Source organism: Ictalurus furcatus, chromosome 5 (assembly GCF_023375685.1).
Source record: "Ictalurus furcatus strain D&B chromosome 5, Billie_1.0, whole genome shotgun sequence".
Taxonomy (NCBI): domain Eukaryota; kingdom Metazoa; phylum Chordata; class Actinopteri; order Siluriformes; family Ictaluridae; genus Ictalurus; species Ictalurus furcatus.
In genome coordinates, this window is record NC_071259.1 from 22,136,167 (window position 1) to 22,152,669 (window position 16,503).

The 16,503-nt window shown below is 37.5% G+C and overlaps 2 protein-coding genes across 2 annotated transcripts; one reads left to right on the forward strand and one right to left on the reverse strand.

Annotated features, from left to right (window-relative positions):
* Positions 1 to 227: 227 nt before the first annotated feature.
* Positions 228 to 11,120, reverse strand: porcn (porcupine O-acyltransferase). Its single transcript, XM_053625258.1, has 15 exons — positions 10,705 to 11,120; positions 6,902 to 7,053; positions 6,008 to 6,203; positions 5,710 to 5,753; positions 5,319 to 5,500; positions 5,097 to 5,227; positions 4,830 to 4,850; positions 3,409 to 3,423; positions 3,156 to 3,281; positions 2,943 to 3,043; positions 2,744 to 2,820; positions 2,563 to 2,626; positions 2,070 to 2,155; positions 781 to 891; positions 228 to 660 (listed from the first exon to the last, which is right to left on the reverse strand). Exons 2-15 carry the CDS (start codon positions 7,035 to 7,037, stop codon positions 559 to 561), a joined length of 1,392 nt encoding a protein of 463 aa, XP_053481233.1. The 5' UTR covers positions 7,038 to 7,053; positions 10,705 to 11,120; the 3' UTR covers positions 228 to 558.
* Positions 10,034 to 16,486, forward strand: cpt2 (carnitine palmitoyltransferase 2). Its single transcript, XM_053625256.1, has 5 exons — positions 10,034 to 10,708; positions 12,042 to 12,122; positions 12,207 to 12,313; positions 13,470 to 14,774; positions 15,293 to 16,486. Exons 1-5 carry the CDS (start codon positions 10,530 to 10,532, stop codon positions 15,625 to 15,627), a joined length of 2,007 nt encoding a protein of 668 aa, XP_053481231.1. The 5' UTR covers positions 10,034 to 10,529; the 3' UTR covers positions 15,628 to 16,486.
* The last annotated feature ends 17 nt before the right edge of the window (positions 16,487 to 16,503 follow it).

Genomic DNA, 16,503 nt, shown 5'->3' on the forward strand with positions numbered 1-16,503 from the left:
TTCAAATGGGAATACTTGAATACTTTTTAAAAGTGTATATGCAATACAGTGTTCTTTGATTAAAATAATTTTGTCATCATCCAATCAGGTAGAAATTATATATATGTATGTGTGTGTGTGTGTGTGTGTGTATATATATATATATATATATATATATATATATATATATATATATATATATACACACACACACACACACACACACACACACACACTATAACAATATAAATATGTACTATTACATATACACAAAAATGAGTGAAATCAGTTTCAGTTTCTTGCTGCTTGCTCTTGGAAGAATGATGTGGCCTGTAAATGTGTAAAGAAACCACAGAGACACTTGTACGGTACTCAAGTGCCACAGCATCCGGACTAGAGTTGTACTGATGATCAGATAAAGTTTGGATTTGTTAGAGGTTTTGTTCTCTAGTCCTTCAGTGCTTGAGGAATTCACAGTGAAGTCATACGGAGCTCGGCATCCACCACTTCAGATGCGAATGATAAAACATCTGTAGGTTTGTTTTTTGCTCCCTGTCCATTTAATCTCTTTGTCTGTGTTTACATAATAATGCGGTATACAACCCAGAGGCCAAAGGTAAGCCAGTGACTCGTCCAGTTCAGTTCACTCCATTTATGAAAAGTATGACTGGCCATACCATCCTGTGGACCAAATTTTTTTTTAAAAAAGTGCTCAGAGTTTGATCATTTTATGTTTGCTATATATTGCCATAGATCATATTTGTGCTCGAAACATTCCGCTAATAAAAACAGCCCATTTACCTCATCTGGGTCTATATCATCAGCACTGGAGCCAAAGACTGAGGACAGGTAGGTGAGGTGCAGCACTGCTAGTACACTAAATGCTCCATTAATAAAATAAACCCAAAATGCCTAGAGAGAATAAGAGAGAAAATAGCAGACATGCTCATTAGTACAATCACTGTGCAGGATGTTTTGAGGACAATGAAAAAATTATGATTATAGAGTCAGAGAAGAAAAAAAATGTTCCTCCGCTGCAGTGAGTCACCATGACTAATGATCCTTTCCATAGTTTTAAAGCAAAAGCTGATTCCGGGCATTGCTATTTTTAGGCTATTATATTAGTGCAGTTAAATTCTAATAAACAACTGCAAATAATGTGTTAAACTGCACTTCAATTAAGAGCCATACACAAGCTACAAATTACACCATCAGCTTCAATGCCTCTTGTTTACAATGTGTGAGATAATAAATCTGTGTATCATATTACACCATTTTAAAACCTTTAGACATTTGGAACATTGAACATGGAACTCTGAACTAGAGATGTGCATTGGGATGGGGATTGCATTGGATCCACACACACACAAAAATCTCTTTAATGCCATGTGCAGGTGCTCAGATATGAAGAATGGCCACACTGATTAACCCGGCAGTATAAACTTGGATTTACTCATTAGTTCGGCCACTGGCTCATCTTTAGTAACTACTTTATCCTGGTCATGGTTTCCGTGGTTTAAATAATTTATTTGTTTATATTTTATTAGAAGCTATTGTGGATGGATACAAAAACAAAATAACTGTAGGAGATGAGTCAGACATAATGGACATAAGTGGGATTTAAAATATAGTCCCAAATACACCTCTATTTAACCATAAAATTGATATGGAAGTTCCACAATGACTTTTCCCAATGTAGTCTTACACAATGTGCAGTTAATTGTAGAACTGGCTTCATTTAGTCTGAAATATTTTTAGACTAATGAAGTACACTTACCCTGCTTTCTTCACTGGCTGCATCAATATCATAGTTAACAGCTCCCCACCATAGTGACTAGAGAATTTATTATTTGACTAGTCTACACAACCCCTAACTGAGTTACTATTAATATCTTTCATAAGTTCTATTCTGAAACACTGCTTGAAAAATTATTATTTAAATACTGTATATTTTTGTAGAACACATATTCCGTAAGTAGCTTTAAGTTTTCTTTAGAAAAGAAATACCAAAGAAAAATACCAAGAAAAGAGATACATTTATGTTATTTTGGACATAAATTGAACTTGCCAGTCTAATATAAAATCCCCACCTTCTTATTTTGGTGTTTGCAGTCTGATGGACATCTCTTGGAAAGGACACATGCATTAAGGATGACGGACAGTCTTTTCCTCAACTCTGCAAAGATTAAGACGACAGTCAAGTACTGAACATGCTACATGCTACACACACACACACACACACACACACACACATATATATATATATATATATATATATATATATATATATATATATATATATATATATATATATATATATATATATATATATATATACACATACACACACACACACACACACACATATATATATATATATATATATATATATACATATATATATATATATATACACACATACACACACACACATATATATATATATATATATATATATATATATATATATATATATATATATATATATATAAAAATTGTTTATTTGATCTGATTTTAATTACAAATACAATAAAAAGTTTATAAATAAATAACACTACAGGTAAATATACTGTAGATACTCACCATACTCAATATATGTCATGAAGGCGAGGGTAAATAACACAGCTGCAATGTGAAAGCTTAATCCCTGAGGTATCACATTAAAATAACAGCAGGTAAGTCACAAAAGTAGAAAAATTAGATGTTGAGAACACTCGGAGGATTTGTCATAGTGACATGGCCAAAGGAAGCTACAGAGACTCACATGCAGCAAAGTGCTGGTTGTGTAAGTGATGAGGATGGCCTGAAATGTCCCAAATTTGAGAGCCTTCTTGAATACATCTGAATATACAGACAAAATCATATTAAAGTTAAAACTCTAATTGCAGTTAAACACACTACAGCAAACATGACATTATGCCATGAGCTGAAAAATCCATCATCAACTATTAACACAAACTTACAAATATTGAGCCACTGAGACATAGGCAAGTTCCAGGAAATAACAGCCTCTGACACAGACCTGGGAAACTCAACATTTAGTGGGTTAACCATTGTAAGATCCCTGCAGAATCAGTAAAACAAAGAGTGGTTAATTAGGAGAGACAGACAGCAAGATGCACTTAAGCTAAAAAGCAGTGTTATTTTGTGTAGTAGTAAGTCGTGTTTGTACAAACCACTTGAGATGGTCCTTCTCGTCTGTGAAACCTGCACCTGACAGTGTGGTTGTGGTTTCACTCAGATAGCTTACAAAATAATTACTAAAATGGAAACCCATGCTGTGTTCATAGCCCATCAACAACCTGACAGGGAAAGATAGAAGACACCATAAACAGGAGAAACAATGGTTATCTGAGTTACTTAAGTCAAGATAAAGAAAGGAAACAAATCACAATTACAAATCAGAATTATACTTTAAAAATATGTTACCTTGCAACAAAACCTCTGAGAAGCAGCAGAGTGAAAGAAAAATAGACAAATTATTAGAAACGAGGAAAAACTTTAAAACAGAAGCTGCCACTAAGAAACGTGAGACTCACAGACTTACTATATACTGTAAATTCTGCAGTGTCACATAACAGAAATTCAGACTAAAAAAAATTTTTATTAATTTGATTCATTTCAGAATCTATGTATATATTTAAGCATTGACTATGCCTCAAAAGACTATCCAGATTATATGGTTTCTTTCCAAAAATTGGTTAAACCATTTGACCTTTACAGTTCAATTCCTTTATATAGAATTGGACATCTTAATAATACATGCAAAAATAATTAAACATAAATACTAAAACATAAAAAAAAAATAATTTTAAGAGCATTAATGATTTTAACCAAAATCCTGTATAGTGCTGCTGTCTCTCAGGAAACTTAATACATTTTCTCATACCATTCACCAGATTCTGTAGTGTTCACAATTGAATATGCAGTATAAACTAGAGATGCACCGACACTAAATTTCTCAGCTGATACCGATTATTCACAGTGATATCAGCCGATACCGATAACCGATACCGATAGTTCTGCCTTTTATGCCTAATAATAATTAATTCCACAATTCTGAAAGAAATGCAAATAAAAACTTTATTCTCTATGAATAAACTTTATTTCAACAAGTTGTTTCACAGTAACTGGTCTCAAAAACAGAAAACACATTACTCAAATTAACATTAATACATTAACTAAATTGTGAAGATTAAAGTAAGATTTCTTAACTTACTGAATGTTATTAATTCATATTAACAGAATTAACTGACTAAATTCTAAAAAAAAAAACTCCTGTTAGTCTCACATTCACTCACCACAAACAAAAGCATTTCTACTTCATCACTGAACATCAAACGGGTAATATATAATATAAACTTTTTTATATATTAACATTAACTTGATATGAAATACGCTACTCTACAAATATATTTTTCTGTGCAATATATGCTACTTGTTTGTCAACTCATCTTTATTTAAATCTTTCAACGGCATACTGGCGCTTTAATTCAGCGCGAGCAGCTCGAGGAGCATAACTAAAATTAGACTCGACGCTGAAACTCCCGCTTCAGTGCTGCTCACTTCTGGTGTAAAATTTTAGTAGTGCAGAGATTACAGAGCTTACAAACTGCGGTTTTGTCATCAATCTACACAAGAGATATCTTCTTTACACACAGCACGAAATCAATGTGTTTTCCTGCCCTCTTTTGAGTGACAGGATATAATCGGCCCTGATCATCGGATGTTTTTAAACTATCGGCTGATGGCCCATGGCTGGAAAAATAGCCTTTATCTGCCGATACCGATTATCGGCCGATACATTGGTGCATCTCTAGTATAAAGTAAATGTAGTACAAGGAATGTACCTGTTCTTTCGCCTCTTCTTACTGGGGGAAGGACAGTAATAATAATTACATAAGATCAAATAAAGATAAGAGAAGATAAGACTGCAGTTTAATGCCTAAACACACTCTCTGTGTGTTTTACTGCTTTTATGATCTTGACCAAAAAACAAAACATGCACCATATAATATAGTATGACAGTGATTATGTATATGGCATGATATATGAAATGAACACAATTCCATTTAATTATTCCATGATGATATTGAGCAGATCTAGTATCGACTCACTTTTTTAGTAGTTTGTCTCCAAAGACAGGGATGAAGTAGGGAAAAAGGTAAGGAGCGACGCAGTTGGAGATCACCAGGCATAACTGGCTCTTTATCCAGCTGCTGGCTACCTTCACCAACCAGGAGACACTCTGTTGAAGACAGGCTTGAGCTTTACAATCTGCATTTATACAGAGACTGGGAGCTGTTAGGAAAGGCTTTTACTGTGATTCAGTGACTCACAAGCTCTTTGCCTTCTACGGCCTCCCTGTAGCTGCTGAAGCTGATCCAGGGCCCAAATATGACCGTTCCCACAAAGTAAATATAGCCCATAAACTCTACTGGAGACGGGACATTTTCCACTGTGCCTTTGTCCAAGTCAAAGGCAAGAGAGATCGCCTTCATGGCAACTACCATTTGGGAACCTAAGCAGACATGACAGGCATTAATAAGATTTCAATCTCAATAGAATTGATCCCAACATAATTCATTACTATCAATTACTATAACATCACAAATGATTTTTCTATTGTTTGCTTCAAGGCTAAGTTAAAGGAAGTAATTTTGCAATTGTGACTATCACACAAAAGCACTGTTAAAAATTTGAATAGTATATTCAGTATTATAAACTGACCTCTCATTTTGTGCCAGCTGTTTGTGTCCATCATATGCAGCTCCCTGAAAAAGATTGTAGATTTCTGCTAGGCAATGTGTAGACATATGTGTTCAATATAGCTGCAGTTTACTGGTCACTGCAGAATTATTTAAGAAAATTATATAATATATAAACATCCTAAAAAATATGGTGTTGTCTATAGAAAAAGTAGAGAGGCTATTATGGTACAGTAAGGAGCATCCTTTAGTTATCATAAAATGTAAACTGTACATTTCCTATAACAGAAATGCATGTAAATATTTTGCATGTCACACACCCCAGCAGGAGGTAGATGAGGACTGTGATTGAAAGGAAGGGGCCACGAGTGCTGGAGTGGCGGCACAGGAAGAGGATGAGGTAGCAGAGAAGACTGAGCAGCACCACCCACACCATGTGCAACCCAAAGAACAGGTAGAGGGTGTAAAAGCCACATGCAATTGTGCTGAGGTGCTTTATGTAAGCAGGTAGGCGACCTGTCAGTGGGGAGAAAGACACGCACGCGCACACACACACACACACACACACACACACAGGGAGAGACAGAGAGAGAGAGAGATCCCATGCTCAAGTCAGACACAGATTAAGCCAAAGTAAGCAAACAAGATATTTTGTTTAAAAAAATCATTATGAGGTGTTATTGTAATTTAGGAAATAAGCAACAGTAACCAACAATAGTAGCAATTTAAATATATATCAACAGAAGCCTACACAGGAGCCTGTTTTTGGAGACAAACTGCTAATATCAACACAACCATACTACACTGGAAAGATCCAGTTCTATAATTTAATGCTGGTGATAATAATGATGTAACCCCATTTCACACTGCTTTATAGAGAAATATATTTCACACTCACAATTGTAAAATGTATCCTTTTGGTAGACTGTTATCTGCTGTGTATATACACAGTTAATAATTTCAATGAATCAAAAGCTGTTTTGCAATCATTATGATGCCAAAACTGACAAGCAAATAATACAGAATGCTTAAGATCTGGCCACTCATTCATGGTTAATTACATTAAATGTTAGGACAGAAACATATATATCAAGAAACTGAATTATACAGAGGCAAAGGTGTAGGAGTCCCCCTTATACAAAATCCTGATTCAACCTCTTGATATAGGCACTGTTGCCTGTGTAAATCATCCCCACCTCAATCCATGATATTACCAATTCTCCACAGCAGTCTGCATGCTAAACACATGATCAGCAGCTGCCACACTTGCAGGAGACCCTGCTGGGCAGTTGGAAGCAAGCAGCCCAAAGGAAGCTCCTGGAAGAATTGCTGCCGGCTGAGAGCGCCCATGGCCTTCCTTCACCTGCTGAGAGAAAGATGAAATCAGTTTGATATCAATAAAAATCACTAAAACTACACATTCAACTGCTTTAATTTCCAGCAAATTTCTTAACATGTGTAAATATCGGTATTAACATATAAAGATTCAACAACTGAGACATAAACTGAGTCCCTGTACTGCTTTAAATACTACAGTGCATCTCATCCTCATGGACTGCTCCAGATTTGTCAGTTCTTGCTGTGAGAAGTTACCCCACGGCATTTCCAAATTCTTGATCACGTCTGGGGGAACACACAGTTACATGTAATTTTCCACAGCAAGGAGGATCAGCTGTCCTTCCTGTCTCCCTGTAGCACTGTCTTAGGCGTCTTACATTACAGACATTGCAGTTTATTGCTCTGGCCACATCTGCAGTCCTCATGCCTTCCTGCAGCAGGTCTATAGCATTTTCACGCAGGTGAGGAGGAACCCTAGGCGTCTTTCTTCTGGTGTTTTTCAGAGTCGGTAAAAAGGTATCTTTAGTGTCCTAAGTTATTGTAACTGTGACCTTAATTGCCTAACGTCTGTAAACTGTCATTCATTGTAAACCTTTTGATCTTTTGTTAAAAAAATTCACAAAAAATATTCTGCTCTCATGGATATAAGACAATTGCAAGCATTAAATATATGTGTGCACCAATTATTGACACCCTTTTAGTCAATACTTTGTGCTACCCCCCTTTGCCAAGATAACAGCTCTGAGTCTTCTCCTATAATGCCTGATGAGATTGGAGAATACATGGCAAGGGATCTGAGACCATTAGTCCATACAGAATCTCTCTAGATCCTTCAAATTTCAAGGTATATTGAACGTATTGAAATCGTTCTCTCAATCAAGCTGTTGCCATGGACATGCAATTACATGCATAACACCAGATGTGTTTACATGAGATCATCATGAGTGCCATTTCTTTGTAAACACACACAGAATCAACTCTCCCAATCATGTAAGGATGTTTTGTAAATAAAGTTAATTTCCCCTATGTATGGAGACTTTTGGAACACCCTGTACATTGCCTTTAGACCTGTCTACCAAGTCTTTGTGGGCTGAGGCACAAAAACTTTAAAATAACTGTATGCCACTCAAGAGCGGGTAGTGTTGCTCCCTCACAGCTTCATGGTCCCGGGTGCGATCCTGGGTTTTTCAGGTTTCCTCCCAAAAACATTCCGTTAGGTGGACTGGCTATACTAAATTGCTCTAGGTGTGAATGAGTGTATGTATGGATGTGTTTGTGTACATGGTGCCCTGTAATGGACTGGTATCCCATTCAGTGTTTCCCCGGTGACCCTGACCAGGATAAAGTGGTTACTAAAGATGGATGAATGAATGTCACACATTTCCATATTACCATAGTACACCATATACAGTACACTATATAAGCCATCACGTCATAGCTAATGTAATACGCTCATACAGAAGGAAATGAAATTCAGTGCTTGGTGTAAATAATTCTTCTGTTCCTCAATGCAAACAGCATAGCCTAGCCACCATGTGGTGCAATAACCACTATCTGCTGAATTAATAACCTTGAATCCTATTTAATTAGCTATAACTGCTTAGCCAGTAAAAGTAATGTAATGTGCGTTATAAAGGGAGGTGAAAAGCAGAGGATTAGCATCCTCGCTAGGAGCTCTGCTCTGTAAATGAACCCGGAATGCACCATTCACTGGTCTAGAAAACGTGTCATGTTTTTTGCTTACCCAAATTTGTCACTCAGTTTTGTTTGGTCGAAGTGATGGAGAATTTCCAGTCCTGTTTCGATTTAATTTAGTGAATTATACAGCCTCACACGTTTGGTCCTGATGACGCTCTTATCCTGATGTGCCTGATTTCCATTGAGGCGCTCAACTGAGGATGAGCTGCCACCACGTAACCTCAGAAACCCAACATCCAATCAGCTTCAGGGCTGTTCATCACTCAACCAATCAGAACAGACGCCATGCTTCACTACATCTGCTCCAGTCTTCCCCGCGTGTGCGCTTGTGTTGAAAACCTAATGCATTTCTGAGACTTTGATTTATGACGGGTGTTCAACATTCGTCACACTTTCACCGTCCTAAAATTAAATAGATCTGACCAAACCGCTTTGTTAAATTTTTCAATTTAAGATCAGAAATCTAATTAAGTCTAAATTTTTATGCGTGCATACTGCATAAATCCAAAGGATGTGTAGTTCCGACTCAGAATCACTTTATTTAGACAAGTACAAGGAATTATATAGACAACCTACAGCATTCAACAATATATATATATATATACACACACAAATATATTATTATTATTATTATTATTGTTATTATTAGTAGTAGTATTGTTGTTATTATTATTATTTTATTATTATAAAAAATAACTGTCCACATAATTACTACCACATATTGCCCCCAAATTCTAATAATTTTTCTATTAATAATAATAATTTCTAAAACATTATAATACAATATTAAAATCAGTGTGGTTAAAATCTATATTTATTTCCGCTTCCTAGTCACCTAGTATATAGCAATCGGTTGTGGTAATGTAGGGCATGCTATTGAAATTATCTTTCCAAAAAACTGATATAAAACACAAGGTGCAACACAACAGGATGTCAGCTGTCTCTGCCACACCTGAGTTATATATTTATTTTCAGTGTATTTATTTAAGCCCTGTGTGCCAATTTAACTATGTGGATTTTTTTTAAATAGCTTTTTATTTTATTTAGAAACAGAAAAGGAAAAAAAGGGGAAAGATGAAATTAATCATAATTAAGAAAATAATACTTCCATCTCAGAACTGTAATTTGCTATTAAATGCATGGGGACTTTTACTGTGGAAAAATGTTATAGACTATTGAAGGCGTAGATAAAATTGTTCATGATTTAGAGCAATGGGGGTATCGTAAAATAGCATAAATTGTAAAATTAAACAAACTTGCATTGCATTAAACAAACACGAACATAAGTATAAAATGCAGTGAAGAAAGGAGGAGGAGTAAACGAGATCAAAGTTAGATGTAAACTTTCAATAACAGACATCATTTAGGGCATTGCTGCTAGGGGTTAGTTTTGGACTTTTATTTCGGCGCTGGTACAGCGAATCAGATGCAGAAGCGCGGAGTGATTTTGGCTCGCGGAAGTGACGACTGGATAAGAGAAAAAATAGAGCTGGGGATCTGTTTTATAACCAGAAAGATCCGAGTTAGTGTTAGAACTCAAGTCAGAATCTGACACCTTGTACATTGGACGTTTTTCCTATCACATAAAGTGGTCAGATTAATTCATATATGACCTTACTTCCACAGATAGTAATTAGTCTGTGTGGACATTGTGGTGTTTTTAAAAACACAAAGCGTCACATCTTGTCGTTTCTAAAACAACTGTAACCTCACCTTCTTTACATCTAGTGTTAACCACCAGCAGTTCGTTTTCTCGGCTGATATCGTCGTGCAAACTTTACTACTCGGCGAGCCAGCTAAACAGACATGGCATATCTTCTCTCTTTTCAACTGCAGACAACACTGAAGCCCCTGACACTGAGGACTACTTCTGCATGGTCGGCGCTAACTGCATATCATCGACCATACAGCAGTAAATATGAAGGATCTGAATATTTGCACAGAAGTATTGTTCCGAGTATGCACTATCAGAAAAGCTTACCGAGGTAAGTAAAGCTTCATGGAGAACTGCATCACACAAAGCCATTTTATTAACTGCAGTACAGTTCAGTAACAGTTCTCAATGGTGGAATGAACTTCCAACCTCAATCCGGACAGCAGAGTCTGTGACTATCTTCAAAAAACAGCTAAAGACCCACCTCTTCCGTGAACACCTAACTAACCCCTAAAACCCCAACCCCACATTATCCTTAAAAATTACTCTGGCAGTTTGCTTTTCTAGAACTCAATTTAAAGATCGTGTATGGTAGCATTACTTCTTATTGTTCCCCGCTTGATATATCGCCTTGCTTGTATTTCCTCATTTGTAAGTCGTTTTGGATAAAAGCGTTTGCAAAATGAATAAAATGTAAATAGTGCGGAGCACATTACAGGTTTCCTGGTTCATGTATTATGACGGTCAAGTGCTACTGTGCCATTTAGAAAAATCTAGGTGAAAGAGCACAATGTAAACTCACGGGGCGGGGCGAGACTGTTACAATCTGGTGCCCTATAGAGTGGCTCAGGGATGACGTCATTTTGTACCTGAACCCGGAAGTTAGCATAACACTGGTACAATAGGATTTTCCCATAGGCTTTTGGATTATCGCAAAAAAAGTTATGTGATCGACAAAAGTTTACAATACTAACACGTTTTGTCCATCAAGATAATGTTCACAAATGAACACAACTTTTATGAAGTTTGAAGCCTAAATACAATCGCCAGAAATAAAAGCTAATCGTATGCTATAAACGAACTACACCACGGTCGCTCGACTTTAACGTAACCAGCACAAAGCTTCCGCCAACTTTTCCAAACTTGATTTAAAAACATTCTCCATAATACGGATTTACTCTGGATGAGTTTTTTTTCATCCACGTTTTTGGGGAATTGTGCACAGTATAACTGAACTAGTTTATCTGCAAAATTTTTTCCTGTTCGTCGTGATGACGTTTAATGTCCCCGACAGCGTCTGTAATGCTATTTAGCACCATGTTAGCAAGCGCCTTATTTAATACATGTAAAAGCTTAAAAAAACATGAGTGTGGGTATTACTGATGTATTTTTTGTCGTAAATAAAACGTGAAAATATTTTGAGCTTGTGTTTCACCACAGACCTTATATCAGGCTTTTAACCAAAATCCCATTCAAAAAACCCCATTGACTTTGGGACGGTGGAACCGGAAGTGGTAAAATGCGAACTCGTTTCCAGGTTTTGGCATACAAAATGACGTCATCCCTGCACCACTCTGTTTACATAGAAAGATCAACTGAAGGATATTTTATTAAAATAAAATACACACATGTGATGATACTGTTTTCAATTATCTTATTGATAGATTGCCAGTTCCGAAGCTGGAGGACACAATACGGAGATATTTGGCAGCTCAGAAACCCCTGTTAAATGAAGAACAGTACAGGTAGGCAGTGAAGCCAGCTAATCATATTGATATTCGTAGGTATAAAAGAGACAGTGTATGTATGTGTGAATTCTGTGTGTGCAGTAAAACAGAGAAACTGGCTCATGAATTCCAGAATGGCATTGGCAAGCAGTTACATGAGGAGCTTGTGGCTCAGGACAAAATGAACAAGCACACCAGCTATATTTCAGGTGAGAACATGCAGGCTACTCTTATTTATAAATCCCAGTCACAGTTCACAAGGATCACTGTTAACTGTTCAAGCGGGCATCATATTGAACATTTTCTCTACTAGTTAATATGATAAATTTACAATACTTTTGGGAAAGAGTGGCTTGATTTATTTTGGGAAAGCATAATTGAAATAAAATGTATAAAACACATGACTCATAATTCAGTGTACCTCTGTCTTGGTTACACTGGTTTACCTTGCACATTTACAGTCTTTTAAGATTATTACCTGTCACACTGTATGAGATGATCCAAATAAAATCTTGAATTCTGTAACAGACTGTGAGGTAATGTTCTCCATGTTAGATTATATGATAAAGGTCTTCGAACGATAGGTTTGTGATTAAAAGAAAATTACTATGAACTGCTTGCGTCATAAATCAGTGTAATCCGGGCTCTTGTAGAAAACGGGCTTGCAACAGAAACATTCTTCAAAGTGAGCTTGAAACCATAAGGTTATTTTTCTATCCTTAGCATATTTCATTTATGTTTCACTATTGCCACTGCTGTATTTGTAGCTGTCCTGTGAGTTTTGGCATCATATATGGTCCTCCTATTGGTGGTGTTTAGACCAGCATCAAAGTAGCGGTCCCACACTGAGATTTAAATTTCTGACACTGCCAGAGCTTTCTCACCAATGGCACTAATGCTGTGTTTGACTGAACTCATAACTTGGAATTTCCAATCTTAACTAAACTAAGGAAAACGTCCTCTCAACTTGGAATTCCTATTCAGAAAGTCAACAGTACTTTAGATCAATCATCATAGACACATTCATTGGTTAAATCTATAATACTGGTTATACAGTTCACTGTTTTGAGAAAGTAAATACATAAACTCATGATTACTAATGTTAGCTGGCTACCTTGTTGCTAACAAAACACACTTTCATGGAGGTGTCCATGTTTTTCCCCCATTTTGTCGGTAGAAAATGAGACTTCCTAGTCCAGACTTTCTACTTCTGAGTTGAGACAAATGCAGCACTAATCGGCCATGACCACAGCACATCACACACAAATTGTACATTATAAACCTGATTCTACAGTGAAATACACATTAAATTAAGCTTCTGTCCTACTTGTGTACAAAAAAAACAACTTTTTTTTGTTTTACCAGGTCCATGGTTTGACATGTACCTATCTGCGCGCGAGTCTGTGGTCTTGAACTTTAATCCTTTTATGTCATTCAACCCTGACCCCAAACCTGAGTATAATAACCAGCTTCTTCGGTCTGCTAACATGGTGTGTTCTGCGGTTCGGTTTATGAAGACCCTACGTGCTGGTCTCCTTGAACCAGAGGTGTTCCACCTAAACCCTGCCAAGAGCAACACTGATACCTTCAAGAAGTTCATCCGATGGGTGCCCTCCTCTATCTCATGGTTTGGAGCCTATATGGTGAATGCCTATCCCCTGGATATGTCTCAGTACTTCCGTCTCTTCAACTCTACACGGATCCCCAAACCCAAGCGGGATGAGCTCTTCACAGACCAGAAAGGTCGCCATGTGCTTGTCATGAGAAGAGGAAATATGTATACATTTGATGCACTGGATAGGGATGGTAATCTAGTGAAACCCACAGAAATCCTTTCACACCTCAAATACATCCTTGCAGACACAAAACCAGCTCCTGCTTTTCCTCTGGGTGTTCTGACGAGCGAGAACAGGGACGTATGGGCTGCACTAAGGGAGAAGCTTCTACAAGCAGGGAATGGTGAGGCTCTGGGTTTAGTGGATAATGCTCTGTTCTGCCTGTGTCTTGATGAGGAGGAAATGCGTGATCATATACACATCTCCCACAATATGCTTCATGGGGACGGCTGCAACCGATGGTATGACAAGTCATTTAGTATCATCCTGGCCAAAGATGGACAAGCAGCCATTAATTTTGAGCACTCTTGGGGTGATGGCGTGGCTGTCCTCCGATTCCAAAATGAAGTCTTCAAAGACACCACAGAGAGACCACAGATGAATCCTGGCACCCAACCTGCTGCTGTAGATTCAGCTTCTGCTGTCCAGAGGCTGGAATTCAAGCTAAATCCTGAACTAGAACAAGGAATAAGAAAAGCCAAAGAGAACTTCCAGGCTGCTGTCTCGAAGCTTACCATTGATGCCATGGAGTTCAAGCAAGGGGGGAAAGAGCAGCTGAAGAAGAAGAAGCTCAGCCCTGATGCCATTGCCCAGCTGGCTTTCCAGATGGGATTCCTGCGGCAGTATGGGCAGACCGTAGCTACATACGAGTCCTGCAGCACTGCAGCTTTCAAACATGGCCGCACAGAGACCATCCGGCCTGCCAGTATATACACACAGCGCTGTGCCAAAGCCTTTGTTCAACAGCCTGGTCAGCATAGTGTGGAGCAGCTCATAGTTTTGTTGGATGCCTGCTCCAAATACCATGGGCAGCTCACAAAGGAGGCAGCCATGGGTGAGTGCCATCAGTACTGTTATTTGTTTTTGTTTTTTAACATGGCCTTGTCAACTTGCCCTCTGAAGCCATCTTAATGGCTGCTCTCTTACTGTATTAGCTCAGTGGAGGTTTGTTAGATGACCCTTTGGAGGGGTGAGCTATCAGGCTCACATAAATGTAGACATACAGAGGAGAACTTGAATTCATTGCAACTGAAAAAAATGGTGTTTTATAAGCAAGAGCAATGAAATACTGTCATATTGAGGTCAAGGATGTTCCTATTTAAAAATCTGATCCTTGTTGCTCCAGTCCTATGGTTCAGCAAATAGCCAGTCTGTAATGTAGATGATGTGAAAGTTAACTGGGGCAGCTCAAAAACATATTGAACTGTCTGATATGTGTAGGATATCAGGCAGGTCATCTATTACATCAGATCTAAATTTGTTTGGGGAAAAAATAAAAAGTTTCAGTGTTGTGTTAATGTCCAACCCTCACTGATCTTAAATTTTCTGTAACCTTTCTATCTTTCCAACTAGGACAAGGATTTGACCGGCATCTTTTTGCCTTACGTTACCTGGTAAATTCTAAAGGAATGCCTATGCCGAGTCTGTACCAGGATCCAGCTTATGTAGCCATAAACCACAACATCCTGTCCACCAGCACACTCACTAGCCCTGCTGTCAGTTTGGGTGGCTTTGCCCCCGTGGTCCCAGATGGCTTTGGAGTGGGCTATGGCATCCATGACGACTGGATCGGTTGCAACGTTTCCAGCTACCCCGCCAGGAACGTACATGAATTTCTCAGATGTGTTCACAAGTCTCTGGAGGATATATTTACGGTTCTTGAAGGAAAGCCAATACAATCCAGCTAAGTATACAAGAATAATGATCGGTTTTGAGGAATCATGAAAATGACTCATTTTAGAGTGCTCAGAGGTTAATGTTTTCATCAACATATAGTTCTTTGTCTGCAGTTATTTGAGTAGATCAGCTCCTCTGAACTTTCAGTTCTGACAAATAATCTATTAAAACTTTCTGCAAAGTTTTACAGTACAAATGAATGTTCAATGTTCATTTTGGGATGTGTACACTATCTAAATCTGTAGCTGTAAATGAAATGATTTTTCAGGTTTTTTTTTGCTTGTTGCATCCAAAAATGCTTGATTTTGCTGTAGCTTTTTTCAAAATCTGCTAAACAATTTGCAGTTTTTTCTCATTTTTTGCAGAAAACTACTTGAATTGGCAAAATTGCAACTGCACAAAATTGTTTTACACTATCTTTTGCAGTGATGGTTGTTGGTAAATGAGCCCTTTTAGCTGTACTCAAGGTCTACGAACGTGAATAGAAGGCTTTGGGTGAATGTGTGTTGTCACATGACACATCTTGGCCCAAATCTGCAGTAATTTAAGTTGTAAGCTCCTGCGAATATTGTAGTTTCCTTGATTGTGTTCATTTCTGCGATCGCAAAATCCTGGAGGGATTGACAAGAATCCCAACTAATTAAGTTCATTATTTAAAATATAATTCTATACAGTACATGTGCAAAGTTTTGATTTGCTTCAAGTCCCTCAATGTGTCTTGGTCCAGCCTGTTAATGTAATTTAGTTTAATTGTAAATATTTTACTGCCAAGTCTGACCTAGAGGAATGATGCTTTTTTTAATTTTTATTTTATTAACTTTAAATTAACTTTCAGGTGCTGTTTTTGGTTTAGCAAGAGCAGAGAGATATACAACAGTGAACACCTT

Bases quoted from the DNA above. Each gene is read 5' to 3' on its own strand.
- cpt2 (XM_053625256.1), top strand. From the start codon at position 10,530: ATGGCATATCTTCTCTCTTTTCAACTGCAGACAACACTGAAGCCCCTG. The intron at 10,709-12,041 runs GTAAGTAAAGCT...TCTTATTGATAG, and splicing joins TATCAGAAAAGCTTACCGAG to ATTGCCAGTTCCGAAGCTGG. The intron at 14,775-15,292 runs GTGAGTGCCATC...CTTTCCAACTAG, and splicing joins CACAAAGGAGGCAGCCATGG to GACAAGGATTTGACCGGCAT.
- porcn (XM_053625258.1), bottom strand. From the start codon at position 7,037: ATGGGCGCTCTCAGCCGGCAGCAATTCTTCCAGGAGCTTCCTTTGGGC. The intron at 5,228-5,318 runs GTGAGTCACTGA...TGTCTTCAACAG, and splicing joins CCGTAGAAGGCAAAGAGCTT to AGTGTCTCCTGGTTGGTGAA. The intron at 3,044-3,155 runs GTTTGTACAAAC...CTGATTCTGCAG, and splicing joins GAGAAGGACCATCTCAAGTG to GGATCTTACAATGGTTAACC.